This window comes from Toxoplasma gondii, chromosome XII (genome assembly GCF_000006565.2).
Source record: "Toxoplasma gondii ME49 chromosome XII, whole genome shotgun sequence".
NCBI lineage: Eukaryota > Apicomplexa > Conoidasida > Eucoccidiorida > Sarcocystidae > Toxoplasma > Toxoplasma gondii.
The window spans coordinates 4,657,560-4,673,136 of record NC_031480.1 but is presented as its reverse complement, the minus strand read 5'-3'; the positions used below and the strand labels follow the sequence as shown (position 1 = coordinate 4,673,136).

The window sequence follows — 15,577 nt, the reverse complement described above, 5'->3', positions numbered from 1 at the left end:
CAACGTGTGTCATTCAGGTGACTTGAATTCGATATCTGTGATGAGCGAAGTATTCTAGGGTGACACCTGCTTGTCTGATCCACGAACTACAAACGGAAGGAAACGCGCATTTTGCGACCGTTGCTTTCTGTAGATCTTTCGCCGATCCCAACAGAAGCACTAGTTTATCGTATAGTTTCATCGCCAGATTTTTTTGCTCGACCTATCTATGCCTGTATCGCAAGCTAGACGTACCGTAAAGGACGGGTGAGACAAATAGTGCTCGTAAACCTGAAAGTGTAGCACCAGCCCGAGGGGTCGAGATATTTGTCACCGTTCAGCAGAGAACCTCTCTCCAATTCCGGGCGTTGACAGCTGTGGAACACCGAAAAAAAACATGTCTTCGAAGAATCTAACCAAACGTACACGCCATGAAGGCATCGATACCGAAAAGAATCTTGATAGGATCATTACAACGCCGCGAAAGAGCGGACATGCAGAGACGCTGATGCCTTTCTATTGCCTCACGTATGGTGTACGGTAGCACGTATCCTACTCAACTTCGAGCAAATGTTTTTCAATTATGACACTCCCGAAAGCCCGAGGCTGTTTATTACATCTCCTGTGTTTAAAAGCCGAAGGTTGACTGTTGCGGAATTCCCTGGTTCTCTCGAGTTGTTATTTAGAACAGCTCGACATGTGTTCTTCGCGGCAACACCTGCAAAGGGATGCATAGTTGTGCGGGACACTCTTAAGTTGGGATATTGCGATGCTCATTCTCTGTGTTTGTTCTGTTCCGGTCAGAAACAGCTTGTAAAACGCCGTCGAAGAGGAATGTTCGAGTTTTTCTCCAGTGTCCCGCGAGTTTATACGGTGCATTGGGGAGTTAGCGCCTACAGAGAGACGTGGCACTTCGTGCGTGAGACGCTTACAAGCAGAACAAAATTGTCGGCGCTACCATTTTGTTTGACACACGTCACCGTGGCAGGCGAGGTGGTGCTCGTCGCATACGCCAGATCAAGTGGAAAAAAACCGCCGTGACAACGTAGTTTAGTGCTTTCGTTGTCACTTTTTAGACTCCTCGGGCAGATACGACTGAGGACAGACTCGTCCACGTTTGATAGTATTTGAGTCACACCTTATTAATCTACGATTACTGATGTTCTCGCTTTGAAGTCCCAAACGTTTAGACGATCACACCTTTCCGTGGAATCGCCTTATTGCCGCAGCGTATTCGGATCCGGCACTTTAAGCTGTTTCAGTCAGTCCAGCGCTGTGAGTGTAGAATATCCACTCGCGACCAGCTCACTTTTTGCGCCAGGATCCTCGTGACACTAGATGCCAGACGTCGGTGTTTATCTAGCTACGCGTCGGTCACGACCTAGCAGAGAAAACTAGAAACTAAGTTAGCGAAGCTGGAAAAGCATCTACTGGCGCAAGGGAAAGGTCGATCCCGGACAGCGAAAAACAGTTCGTCTTAAGGCGATGCTCTCTCTATCAACAAATTGTGGGCCGAAATAGGCGGGGTCAAACTGCAGTTTCAGAGACACTCGTACAGAGTGTCAGCGCGAGAGGGTCTTAGACAGAGCAGTGACAAAATAAAGGTTGGCTGAAGTGAAAGAAGGGTAGGGAGTGAGTGAAACCTGGGATAGTGCAGCCACGTGGTCATTTATCGGGCGCCGTGTTTTCCGTGAAATCCAGCCAGTTCTGTGTCTTTTCTTTTGGACGAGTTCCATCTCTGAACTTTCCCAGCGAAGTGTTCCACACGCTCTGTGTCTAAATCTGGTGATACAAGGCAAACACGCGAAGGGTTCGTGCGCAGCCCGCAGCAGAAGAGTTTGTTGAGGAAAAGGAGATCGGACAAAAGATGACACAGTGCAAAAGCACCCGAGAAACTCGCTACCCACGGGCGCCGCGACGAAAGGTAAAGTGGGGAACATGCCACGGCCCTGAACGGCAAGTGCAAGCCGTTCACTCTGACTCTAAGCGAGCGACGCAAAGAAGCAAAACAACGCCCGATGGCCACACATACAACGGGTCTGAGTTCGCGGGGCTTTTCGCTTCAAGGGCCCCCGGTGTTTGTGTGGGAGGCCGTTCTGGGAAGATGGCACGGAATTCCAGAGAGAATTAGCCATTTCCCCGCTTGCATGGCGCACTGTATCAAATCAGAAAGAACAACCTAATGTGCTAGAAAACAAAATAGTACTTCGTGAAGAAGTCGCGTTCACGCGGACGAAAGATCCGTCGCAGTAGGGATCGTAGGCGCTGGCAGACGGTCGATTAACGCCTGAAGCTCTTCCGAGGAGTACTGATGGTACCTGCAGAAGCGAGGAAGTGAACATTCACAAAAACACAGTCTCGCAGACGTTGTCATCTACGGAATCGAGGACACTCCCTACTATACAGCAAAGGAGGCGTGGACTCGATCAAGGCCAGTCGCATGCAGAGAAAAACACTCAGATATCGATGAGATCTGACACACACAGCCGGATCAAAGCACCACACACCATAGGAGGACTCAGGAACAGCTACACATCTCCACATATATCCATGTATTTAAAACCACCGTTGTTTCCTGTTCGTTCCTTCTCTTCGTCACTTTCGTTATTCTCTCGACAGTTCCCGCTATACGATACTATACATTCAAATATATATATATATATATATAAACTTACATGTTTATATACATACGTAAATACCCACATATAGGTGGAGTCGCCTCCTGGTGTACCACCTTACTTGCGATCACTGGTCTTCACGCACGCCACCTCAACGTTATTACAGTTCAGTTTTTCCTCCATGACTTGGCGCAGGACGACCAAAACAAGGGCCTCGGCATCTGTTGGAAACGACACAAAGACAGAGCGTTGAATTCAAGACAAGGACTCGGAATACACGCCCGAGTCAACGGAAACTCCCTTCTGTGCCCAGACTACATTTGACGCAGATTCAGTACCACAGGTACGATTATAATGCCTTTCTTGATCCGAGACACGCCGTGGTGAATCATCTGTGCAGAGACAGTACCACATAAATACGAATCCGTACGCCTATTCTTTTGCGCGTAAACAAAGGCATGGCAGAAGCTTCCTGTTTGTGACAGAAGGCAGCGTCGTGGATCATACCGGACCGAAGCAAATTTCCCTCATCACCTGCCGTCAATTGTCTCGCCTCAGATGTTTCTCCGCGTTTCCTTCACCGGAAATCTGCTGTCCCGAAAAGACCTGTCTCCGAGGTTTACCTTCGAAACTCATCGACTGACTGTACTGCTCCTGCAGCATTGTCTCAGCGCCTTCCTGGGCGGAACCAATAGCCACAGCCTGGTACTTGGTGACAGTGCCTGACCGGCAAAACACAAGGAAGAACACCCCGGAGGACCGACGGATGCATGCTGTCTGAGGCGCAGTCTCTGACGCGCGATAGGAAACAGAAAAGACGCTAACGTGAAGAAATGACAAGGTCCATGAAAACGCAAGAACCCGTCTTTTTTTTCACGCATAAGCTGGTTGCACACAGAAGCCCCCAAGGGATAGTCGACACTGGCACGGTTTCCAGAGGCTCGCGCTTGTGCAATACAATCTCGTCAAAGTTCAGTAGGAGTTGTTCACTTCACGCCGAAACTTGCAGATTCTACAGGCATACGAACGATAGGAGGTCGCCTCTACGCCGGAGTTTCTGTCGAGCTTCAAGAATCCTTCTTCATGCAGAACAAACTCTCTGCATACGTTGGGCAGAGTTTTGGGCCGAGAGAAGCGGCGTTTAGGTCTCTGTTTCCCGAATCCCCAAGGTCTGTAAAGTTCCTGGACATACACTGGCGCTCACCGGACGGATCTGCGCACCACAGAGACGGCCCTTGATCGTCGACGCCGGCGACAAGAAGAGCAACTCCAAAAGGTCGACTCATCATCTTCTTTCGGCGACCGTCGCTCACATCTGCACAGAAAGACGTAGCAGTGGGTCAGCTCTTTGTGAAAACCCAACGAGAGAGGACAGAATCCAACGCGTTCATCACACTCGAAACAGCTCCTACAGGAGAAGCACTTTGCGAGAGTGCGTCGAGAACCGTCTGCTGTTCTAATACTCGCTTGTCACCCCGTCATTCTTGGAGACTCTTCCCGTATTGTGCGCTCGAGGCACAGAGAGACAGGCAAGGAGCCAGAAGACCGAGAATATTCGGAGAAAATAGCAAAACGAGCAGAGAACCAGAGAGAAGAGAGAGGGAATGACAAGGAAAAAACAGCGAAGATTTCCATATACACGAAAGCACTGGGGGACAACACACCCTCCGGAACTCCACACGAACACCCCAGCATGTGCCTTCGCCTGCCCATGGGAACTGGTTGGGGCTCTCTGCAGATGTTGGCATGCAAGACAGAACTCGTGTATTTGAAAAAAAAAGCCAACTTAAGAATAATCTGCAAAGCTCCTCGATTCAGCAACAGAGGTGAACCAGTCCAGAAGCGCTTCCAGGTGCCCCACAGAGTCTCATCCGTGTCCTTCGCCTCAGGATATTTGTCAGAATTCGTTTTGTGTTTACCGGAGAAATCCAGAGCGAGATCGGCGACGGAATCGATGCAGCTGTGAATCGACATTTTCTCGTTGTAGGTGAAGAAGTGATTTGCACACTCCACTCGGGCATGGTCAATGAGGGTCCTGGTAATACACAACACCGGAACCGCTTACACAAATCGCGTCTGACCAGGTTTTTGGGTTGATCCGAGATGCCACACGTGCGAGCAGGCCTGCCGAATTCTTTAACTCAATCAGTATGAAGTTTACTTTCGACCGAACCCGCGATACATACATGTTTGGATAATCAGGGAGAGAAACCTACACCACATTACCTGCCTCAGTTTTTTCCTCGTATAAGGACAGCTCGAGGACCCACATGCATGGCTCACACAGACACATTAAGGCGTAACAATCTCACTCGCGCTTTTTATCGAGTGTTCCGTGAAAACAACGAACGCGGATGCGAACAAAGAATTTTGTGGAAGAACAAATGCGAGGATGATGAAACTCGAACAACTGACAAATAAGGGAAGCAGCAGGCGGCCGCAGGAGATGTTCAAGAAATGCTACGAGACGAAAGGCGTCTGAGAGATACTGTGGGCTCTTTGTGACACCTAAAAGCGGAACGACAGCAGAGACGAAAGCAAGAGGAAGACAATCTGGCAGAGACCAACGGCCGTGTAGACACGGCAGAGCCACTCTCCCCGTCCGGTTGTCCATGGGTGTGAAGGGTCATACCTGGCATCGGCAATCAGACCGCTCATGGCGCATGCAATATGGTCATCAATTTCGACGATCTTTTGAATCGATCGATGATCCAGCAAGCACGAGGTGATTCTCCTTTCTGAGGCAAGAATAACTCCATCCTTGGTCTGGATACCGACAGCTGTGCTGCCGAGCTTGATTGCACCTAGTGCATACTCCACTTGAAACAGACGGCCCTCCGGAGAGAAGGTGTTCACACCTCGATCGTATTCGCTCCTGCAGCGAAAGCGCGAGAGAGCGAAGAATGAGGAAAGAAGCAGTCAATCGAGAAAGGAAAATTTCCAGATGCACGAAAAACCTCTACACACTAACGCATGTGCAAACAGACATACATGCATGTACACGTGAACGGGCATTCACAGATCCACAGCACACAGACCTATCTACACGCCGTTAGACAGAGGCGATGTTTCTGAAGACGAATCACTCCACAGGTACCGCCCTTCTCCAACATATTCTTTGGACATCTGTGTTACCGATTCCTTCCCTATTTTGGAATACGTCAGCAGAGGTAGACTTACAGGATGCTTTTGAACGCCTTGCACCACACTGCCCACTCTCTCTGTCTGCAGGGAATCTAAAGCGGTGAAGCTGCAGTCGACAGTGGACACGGCGGTTGTCTCTATGATTCAGAGCAGCACAAGCGAAGCCTACCTGGTCGAAAACATTTTGGCGACGGTGCAGATGGAAGACAAAAGGCGAGACGAGGCTGCGTGGTCTACGACTGGAAGACAGATGGAAGTCTCGAAGCGAGAGAAGGGGGGGGAAACAAAGGTGTGTCAAAGAAACACAAAGGTGCGAGAGGGGAGGAACGGTTGAAACCCAGGACAAACAGAGAATCCGGACAAAAGGGTGACAGAGCTACAGGTCGTCTTCCGGACATAGGGGGGCCAGCAGCGAAAGGAGATCGAGAAAAAGAAGGCGGACTCCACACACTTGAAAAAACGAGGAACTATACGTCGTCTCCCCAGGCAGCAGAAGATGAAACAGAAAGACACAAAAGACAAAACAAGAGAAAGTACAACTTTCAAAGGTAGAACGTCGTCAGAACGGCGCTTTTCTGGTGTAGAATCATCCAGCACGGAACTTCCTTCCAGAGGCTTCCCCGTCTTCCCTTCGGCTGGCGATTGACTGTCTCTCTCCTCTTTGTTTCACTTTAGTTTCACGTCGAAGAAAGGCGGGCGTCCACTTTGCCAGTAACAGAAAACACCCGTTTGCCGCTGTCACCTCTGAAGAAAAGCCACAGCGAACGAAAACGCGCGCGGAAAGAAACCCTCCTCTCGAAGGATCGGTGGCACACCCCTCCTGGTTTGATGTCTCTCCTGTGCATGCGATCCCGGCGAAAAAACCTGCTGGTGAGAAAAGTAAGCCACACACAAAAATAGACCACAAGACAGAAGGAGTTTTTCTTCTTCAGGGACATCCTGCCGTTTCTCGTCAACCTGACCGATGATGCGGCAGGCCAGCTGACGAAGGTGTCGTCGAGATAAGGCAGAGTCACGCACTGCTTGCCCTCTGCAGCCCAGAAGCACCACGGTTCCACTACGGCACAGCAAGCGCAAAAATGGCAGTCTTTTTCAGCCTGTAACGGGTTTGCAAGTTCGAAATACGCGGTAGAATGCAAAGGCATGCCATTCGTATCCAAATAATTACCCATCCACTGAAAACATTTCGAGACATGAACTGGTGACGAATTGCTTCTAGTGATGCTGGTGTACTTCTCTGCTATTGAGGTGTACGCAGAGTGTCTCTTAGCCAACACCAGTGAGAGGTTCGTCCGCGCCAGCGGTTCACACGCGCTTCTTTTCTGCGTCTGCAGGTGCCATGGTCGACTGAAAAACGTACAGAAAGGACCCGTGCCTGATACCTTTGAATGAACTGCAGCGTTCCTGGCCGAACACTGTTTCATCGTTGGGCGTGAGTTATCTGTCTGCGCACTATTAAAGCGTTGGTTTGCTGTTCAGCTGCTTGACCGTTCGCCCTGTCAGTCCAACTAACGATTTTGTGTCATCAAGTGAGGTGTGAATGCTATGCTATGTGCACGTCTCGAACTTGGTATGCCCCGTACGGAAGAGAGGGACAAACGGAAGCTGTTCTTGCAGAACATGTTTGCTCAATCACATTTGACACACGCTCAGACAAGAATCAGCTCATTATAGAGTATACTGCAAACAGCTGTAGAGGAAGTGCCGCAGAACTGAGGGTCTTCACATGCACTGTTTGCACTTCCTGCGCGGTGTAACCACTGCTTAGTCCAAAGCGAGCCGCAGTAGCTTCGTGTGCAGTAGACAAATTCCTCTTGGGTGTAACCACTGCTTACTCCAAAGCGAGCCGCAGTAGCTTCGTGTGCAGTAGACAAATTCCTCTTGAGTCACTCAGCCGATATATCTCCACAGTTGTTCACACACAAGATGGTACGAGGGAACAAAAAATCTAACTGAATAAGAGGAACTACAGGCACACCGTTCTATGACACACTCCAGATCGAAAACGGCACATTTGTTGTGCGGTGACATCAACAAAGGAGGCAAGACAACCCTGAGGTATGCTTTTCAGCCAGTAACTCGACACATGCACGAGACATTCGTGTCTGTGAACTGGTTTACACGGCGACGCGCATGGACGAGCAAACCACGGTATAGGTAGAAAACAACCCAGACAACGGTATGTCCTTTACGTTGGCATACTATAAAGCTTCTTTATCGAAAATACACATAGACGACAGATGCCACGCACAAAGGCTTGCAATACAACGTCAGCCCCTTCGATACAGTATGCTCTTGCCCCCGCCTCGAACACCATTATATCCATCACTCGACTGCTTGCGCAACATTCTCAAAGGCTCTCCAGACTGTCATTTCCGATTGCGACGCCAAAAAGGAAGTGTCAACGATAAAACGTGACACTCCTCACAATCGACTCACCCAGACTACATCGACCCGGATCACTGCTTTCGGATCACCTCACGGATTATCCCTGTTTTCTCTCTTGCGTTTGTTTACGACCACGGCCTCAATTCTGGGTGCCTGCACCTTTTACTGGTAGCTGGTCCATCCATGAAGTCTATGTTTCTTGCTCGTTCTCGAAAGCAGGGAACACAGCCTGCGAACACCCATTCCCACGAGCACCTGGAAAATCTTTCCACCCCATTATGTTCCGGAACACAACCTTTCTGTCTTCTGTTCCGTCGCCCCGTCGTTCGCGATTCGCTTGAGCGACACTGGGAACCCGAAAACGAGAGAATGACACCGTCAGAGTCAACTAGTGGAGTGCAACACGACTCTGCAGAGGTATCCAGTACAAGCAAGAATACAAACTCAGCCGGAAAATAGATGAATAACCTGCCTGGTGCTGCCCTTCGCGTACACAAGCGTGTGAAGAAAGGCAGTAACCTGTTTCTTCCTGTCTATACAGGAAGCGTGAAATGGAACTCTCTCCTCGGGGCCGATTTGTGGAGCCAGCGAGCCAGTGAATATACAACGCAGACGCAGGCCATCTCCTCCTGTTAATGATGCCACACACGGGAAGCAACCCCGTTCACCTGACTGACAAGATACTTGTGAGTGCATAAACAACGCAGCGACTTTCAACGTAGTGAGGAAACACACAGATCACGGACCAACAGGGACCCAGACAGCCTTCGAGAGACAGAGAGGAGGGGTAGTAGACGCATTCCTTCCTGGTAGCCAACGGCGAGAAAGACGCAACCGAAAAAGAAGACCGACACCCACAGTTCCGTCCTCGAATCACGAAAACAAACAGCTTCAGAGTTGTGTTAGCGACCGGTAACTTCCTCGGCATTGCAAGACTGACGCGGTTCTTCTCTCCGGGCAACCCATCTCACCCGCTGCTCTATGTGTCAAGTTCTGATTGCAACGGGGCCATGCGTTTGATGTGCGTCCCTTTCCATTGTTTTTAAACCGTCAAAATACAGCATCGACTAGTGGTACCGACCATGCACCAACCTTCCCGCTGGTCTACCGCACGGAGAATTGATACACGAAGCGTGAACTCTCTGCTGGAGAGTCCCTCTTGATCGCTTGAAACGAAATCACGGAAACCCTGTGACGGAACACGGCACAATAACACGGGCAAGGAAGAAAGGCGGTACAGTTGTCGTCGTGGACTTCTCCCATTAGCGGAAACCGAGCGTGTGCGTGGAGGGAACGCTGAGCCCTTGAGCGCTCTACGTGCCCTCGAGGGTGAGGGAGCGTACCCTCATGTCCCTTAAGTGGTTCAGTCTTCCCTGTCTCCTTTCTGGAAGATGATACTAAACGCTTCAGGCGCGTTTTGTCAAGCTTGTAACCTAGAAACCCCAAAACAGCGCGGACCAGCCACACCATCCAATGAGAGGCAATAAGCTCCCCGTTATAGCCTTTCGCGGAGAAGCAGACAGAGGGCCGTCACACGCGCCTCACGCCCTTCCTGTCCAGAGTCACCTTCTCATGGCTCCCTTCGCAGCGGACTCTGGAGACTGTCCGTCGCTTCACAAAAGCCAGCACCTACCGAGAGCAACACTCCGTCATTATGAATTTTCTTGTTCTCTGCCCCGGCCTTCCGGGCACCCGAAATCCGATCCCGGCAATCTGAGCCTCGAAAGCTGCCAAAGGTGGAACTGTGGAGTCGTCCCTGTTCACGTCTTCCTCCTAGGCTCTCAGCCGTCTGGTGCTGTGCCGTCTCCACTACACTCTACCGCTCGCCCTTCTCCCAGAACCGCTACCAATTGTCTGTCCCCGCTCCCTCTCGGCTGCTCGGAATCGCCACGGATCTCCTCGGCGCCATCGCCGTCGGGGGCGGCTGGTCTTCCCGGACGCAGTTGGCCCTCCGCGATGCTGTGCACGCCCACGCGTTCTAGGTGAGCAGCAGACCGCACGCCCAGAGAAACGTAAGGATGAGGGTTCTTCCTCCATAGACTGTAAAGCCGCGTCAGCCACAAGAGTTGTATAACGAGAATCATGATCATCACGATTTGCATGGAAAACGGGTCCCCCTTGCTCAGCTGCACAGTGACATGTTCGTACAGAGGAGTCGCCAGCAACCCGACGATGCCGCCAATCATCACCGACAACCCACACAGCTTCCCAAAGTCATTGGGTGAGAACGTGGCTTCCACGTAGACGAAGATCTGGCTGGAGAAGAAACTCATGTACAGCGTGAAGCAGACTACTGAGATGCAGCCGCACAGCACGCTGGACGACAGGGAGAAACCGTACATGAAGAGACCGAAGATGTTCATAAGAAAGAGCACCCGGCAGATGCCGATGACATCGGCAAGTTTCCCCAACAGAATGCAAGGAATAAAAGAGAAAGGCAGAAGAATGCCACGAATGTTGACGACTTGCTCGCTGAAAACCCGACGCGCGGCCTGCTGGAAGTAGGACGCTGCCAACACAACACCAATTTTGTAGAGAACGATGAGAAGATATCTCTCTGATAGCAGCTGGTGGAAAAACGGTTCGAGACGCGGTCCCCAGCGCTGCGCAAACGCTGCTCGCTTCCCTCCTTCCTTTGGCCTCCACTGCAAGGCTGATTCTATGCTCCCCTGTTTCACGGCATCACCGTCTCGTTTGTCAGTGTCTGCGTAGACGGGTGCATGCATTGTCGGAGCTGCATCATTTTGAAGGCTCGCTGGCCTTGTTTCGAAAGACGCGTGTTTGAACGCGACCTTTCCCAGCTTCGTCTGACCCGTAGCGACGGCCGTTTCCTCAGGCCCTTTCATTCCGGCCTTGCGCGGGGGCTCTTGCTCCGAATTTGTTTCCAAACTCGCACTGGCCGCTGCGTGAAGATCCTGCACCGCTCCCTCATCGTTGTCGTCGAGAAAGCGCCTACGCGGCATGAGGAAACCCGCCACGAAGACGCATACGAGGGGACAGGCACACGTGTAGCCGAGCGCTACAGACTGGAAGGAGAAGCCGTAGGCATCCATGATGGCATTGAGGACCACGGGTACCGCATAGCTTGTGGACACTGCCGATCCCAAAATCGTGATCACCAGCCCGCCGGCGCCCGGAAAGAGGCGCGTGATGCAGAAGGTGGGCAGAAACGCGGTTTCGCAGCCCAGCGCCACGGTTGTAAAGCCAAGATAGTAAAACATATCAGATTTGTGCGCGAAAGATAAACATATCCAGCCACATAAGTTGAACATCTGGCCGACCATCGCCGTCCAGCGCGGCCCCGCGAAATCTAAAAGCGCACCGGCGAATGCGCACATGGTGCTGCAGATCGCCCAAGTCATGGTGTACAGACGCTGGACAGCTGCGTCCTGTTTGTCGCAAATGTACGGTTTGTCATTTACCACGCGCTGATCATCCACGAACGCGCCGGTTAGGGGGTCTCTCTCGCACAAACTTTCAAAGCCGTTGTTCCGGAAGATCAACGCGGCAACGGACGGCCACCCGTGGAAAAACACGCCTGTGCTCGTGATGTAGAGGGCGTAAATGACGAGCAGCACGTAGCGATTCAGACCCAAGGGCGCTTTCTGGTTCGCGGGAGGCACATCGCTGAACGGCAGAGCACGCCGGATCGCGTGCAGGCACGCAGACCAGGAGCGTAAACCCCGCCTCCTTGCGCCCTCAGCACGTTCAGGGCCGACGGCAGCGACTGAATGTGCCAGAGAAACTTCTTCGCGCAGAAAATCGTGGGAAGACGAACTCTCACTAGACGACTGTCCCCCTGGCTTCGGAGCGGGCTCTCCCTGGGACGCCGCCATCCTTCACAGCCGCGGCAGACGAGGCGACACACGCGAGGGGACATGGAAAAGACTGACCTGCGAGAAAGTCGCCTCAGGTGTGGAAGCAGAGCCGGGGGTTGTAGCTCTGGACGAGACAAACGCGGAAAAGGACCTCCGCAGAAACTCAAGGACTTGAAACGGATTAAGGAACCTGATCGAGGCGGAAAGACCGGTTCGCTGTCTGGAGATTCTCGATTCCTATCAGTCGCACAGATAGGAATACGGAAGAGTAACGTGCAAAATCGAACACGGACAACAGGGGAATCCTAGCGCACAAAAGGCCACGCTATTCAGGTGATTAAATCACGCAAAAAAAACCATTGAAAAGACGCAGAAATACCGCTGCGTCCCTGTTTCGTCCTTCTCAGGTAGGCTAGAACAAGAGACCGAAACGGGAAGCAGATGACCACCTACACCGGGCGGCCGACAAAAAAAGACAGTGTCGCTTTCACGTCTGCTAGTAGAAAGCCTGCGAATGGCGAAAGCCGTATCTGGTCGAAACACAGTCGTTGCGGGGGCTCTTGGGTGTTACTCCTGTCCAATCCAGATTTCAAATGACGCAACTCACCGAATAAACACACTTGACAGAGAGGCTGGGCGTCTCCAGAGATCGCTGCCTGCTGTCTACAGCATGTCGACGCCTCGCCTCCGAGCAGACACAGATGAAAAAATGAGGGAGAGAGGGTCTTGAAAATGCATAAAAGAGGTAAATGGTGTCCGGAAAGAGAGGAGAAGCCGATGGGACAAGTCGCCAGCTTCCCTGGGGTGTGCTGGTGACGGACAGAGGCCACGACTCAAACAAGCTGCTGTCGTTGCGGTAAAACGGGGAAACGCCACAGGCAGGACCGTTCCTCCGTTGGCAATCCACAAACCGCGAATATTTCTTGAAATTCTTGACTAATCTTCCTCTGTTTCACACCCTCCCCCCCCCGCCCCCCTTTGAAAAAGGAGACCATGGAGAGATTTTCGAAAACAGAGGTGGAGACGGCAACAAAACCGAATTCTAGACTGACCTTCTGATAGCAGACAGCATCAAGCTCCGCTCCTCAGAAGAACTGAAGTGTCATTATACGGCCTTTAGGGCTCTATCGAAAGAGAGGACCTCCATTTTTTTCAGAGAATCCGGACAAATCAACGGCGCTACTTTACCCCACTTCTGCCGAGAACGCGGCGGAACAGTGGCAGCCACGGGGGTAGTGGCGGAAGCGACCGAGGAAGAGTGGCAGAGGCCAACAGCGCTAGATGCAATTTACGACGCCGGCAAACGACACGCGACAGTCCAGTCTAATGTTTGTTACTGCAGAAGACAAAGCAGCAGCTGTAGGTAGACCCTACCGTACTACAGAAGGGCAACGATGAGCATTCTCCAATCTGTCCGCGTCGCCTGGAAGACCTACGGAAACAAATCCGAAAACAAGGCGGGGTTTGAATTTGACGACAGCTATTTGAAAAACTACAGGGCAACCATGCATTCCGCAGCCAAGAGGAAGTGGCTCTCATAAGAGTCTTTGCAATAAGTAGCAAAAGAGGGATGAAAAATGAAAATCCTTTGTGTCGATGGAGTTGTAGCGCTCCAGTTTCTCATGCCGCCGTGTGCCTTGAGGTAGACCTCTACATGGGCAATGGACCGAGAACTGCTGTGGCAGCGGCGGTTGCGCGACGTTGGCTGGATACCGAGGTAGTTACGGAAAACTAGGACAAAAAAATGGGAAATTGACAGGATGTAGACAGAAGGGAAGCGACGAACATCTGCCCTACAGAGAGGTGTCTCAAAAGAATGCAGCTAGTGCTGCGGCCACCTTGTAGACTTCCGATTTTAGAACAGTGCTGAACCGCGACAACTAGGTGGGGCTTTGAGTTGGATGAAGCAACAGAACTTGAGTAGGCATGCTGCTTGAAGTTCTTAAGGTCATAGAGCAAGTATTTTCGTGTTGTTTCCCATTGATGTCAGAACGTCCCGTCACTCGGTGACGAATATGGATTTGTACCGCCAGAGACACACTGCCGTCGAGGCGTTATTCGACAGGACCACGAGGGTATGCAAGCTCCAGATGGTACCAGCTGTTTATCTGCGAAATCCATGTCACCAACAATACACTGAATGCCAGCAAGCCCATTTCTTACAGCGTGGTTCTTTCGGGAACGGTTAGGACTACCCAGCCAAGCGTTGCACTGTGCAGTGTAAGCAGATCTGTGTGCCTTGAACGCAATTCCCTCACAGGTATCGAATGGAGGACCGTTCTACACAGCGAATTCTTGTTGTCCGTCCCGATGTTCTCATCTCTGAACCTAGCGTTTGTTGTCAAAGCAGCTGTTACATCCGCTACGGCTACACTGTGGCGCAAAGGGCCATGGCACCTTCTAGCGAATTCGGGCTGTTGGTTGCCGAGTCGTGTTTTAGCGCTTAATGCCTCACCGAGGGGGCTGAGGAACAGATCCATTCATACACAAGTGATTCAGCCCCCCGTGCAATTTCTCTGCAGGAGGCAGCTTGAGCCCCTCCACAACAGTTTCAGCAATCAGCGATTTGCACTGGTCGACGTTTCGCTCAGTGTAGGGTGCTTGCCCTGCTCCGGTAAGCGGCAACGGCGTTCTTCAGACACTCACGTTGGGCCTTGCTTCCCCTCCCCTGACATCGGTTTTGTGTGCGTGTGCTTCTACGGTTCGGCCAGAACAATGTCGCTTTCACTGAACGACTTTGCTTCCCGGCTTCCCTCATTGAAGTTCAAAATCTTTTTTTCCAAATAAACTGAGGAGCAACATGTCGGGCAGACGGAGCTAGTGCAAATGTACGACAAACGCTCTCCCTGTTCCACTGAAGGAGCAACGCGTCGGGCAGCAGTAGATAATGCATATGTATAAAAAGCCCTCTACCTGTTCCCCTGTTTCACCATAATGTACTGTTCCAGATACTAATGACCGCGACGTATAACTTCATAGCATTACGCAAACACGGATGGGGTGCCTAATACAGGTAAATGCGATCCCGAATGCTTGGCAGTCGTGAAGTAACAACCGGACACCGGGAGCTCCAGAACCTATTTAAGTAAGAGAAGCAACACTACTTCAAAGGCAGTGGAATACTGAACAACCCCATTCTACTCGGGTGGCTCGTTTTCTCACAGTATAAAGACGACACTCAGGGTCCGTTACGAACACGCTGGTTTATTAGCTGAGTTTGTCGCCGTTTTTGATCACTGGCCTGGTATAGCTACAGGAAATAGACAAGAGCGGCACACTGGAGACAGATGCACATGAACGCACATCTTCTTCCCAAGAAGGATGTCTCCTACGAGCAACTTCTTGCTTGCGTGACGGCGAAGGAAAATCAAAAACGCTACAGCAATTTCTGCCAGCCCCGGTTGATGTAAATCTCAAGAGCAGGTACATAAAACCTGAACAGTTGCCCCGTTCGTACCTCTCCCTAGAAGCATGAGCATAACCAACATATAAACACAGTGCAGACACGGAAGGCTGATAAGAAAAGAAATTAACAAGACTAGAGATTTGTTGCGTCTAGGTCATCTGCTGCTGCAAGGGCGAGATGCCACGGATGAGTGGTGCAAGAGGCTACCTGTGCAGCTGCCTTTG

At 51.4% G+C, this 15,577-nt stretch overlaps 3 protein-coding genes across 3 annotated transcripts; 1 reads left to right on the top strand and 2 right to left on the bottom strand.

Moving 5' to 3' along the window:
- Window positions 1–1,635: 1,635 nt before the first annotated feature.
- On the bottom strand, window positions 1,636–6,487 carry TGME49_249590 (proteasome subunit alpha type 5-2, putative). The gene is made up of 7 exons (XM_002367251.2): window positions 5,911–6,487; window positions 5,230–5,472; window positions 4,517–4,632; window positions 3,802–3,912; window positions 3,221–3,319; window positions 2,719–2,818; window positions 1,636–2,297 (listed from the first exon to the last, which is right to left on the bottom strand). Exons 1-7 carry the CDS (start codon window positions 5,922–5,924, stop codon window positions 2,204–2,206), a joined length of 777 nt encoding a protein of 258 aa, XP_002367292.1. The 5' UTR covers window positions 5,925–6,487; the 3' UTR covers window positions 1,636–2,203.
- A 164-nt stretch (window positions 6,488–6,651) lies between these two features.
- Window positions 6,652–13,061, bottom strand: TGME49_249580 (hypothetical protein). The gene has a single exon (XM_018780906.1). It carries the CDS (start codon window positions 11,963–11,965, stop codon window positions 9,911–9,913), a length of 2,055 nt encoding a protein of 684 aa, XP_018635044.1. The 5' UTR covers window positions 11,966–13,061; the 3' UTR covers window positions 6,652–9,910.
- Window positions 13,062–13,385: 324 nt separating this feature from the next.
- On the top strand, window positions 13,386–14,828 carry TGME49_249575 (hypothetical protein). Its single transcript, XM_018780905.1, has 3 exons — window positions 13,386–13,664; window positions 13,938–14,022; window positions 14,470–14,828. The coding sequence occupies exons 1-3, from the start codon at window positions 13,518–13,520 to the stop codon at window positions 14,541–14,543; spliced, it is 306 nt and encodes a 101-aa protein (XP_018635043.1). The 5' UTR covers window positions 13,386–13,517; the 3' UTR covers window positions 14,544–14,828.
- The last annotated feature ends 749 nt before the right edge of the window (window positions 14,829–15,577 follow it).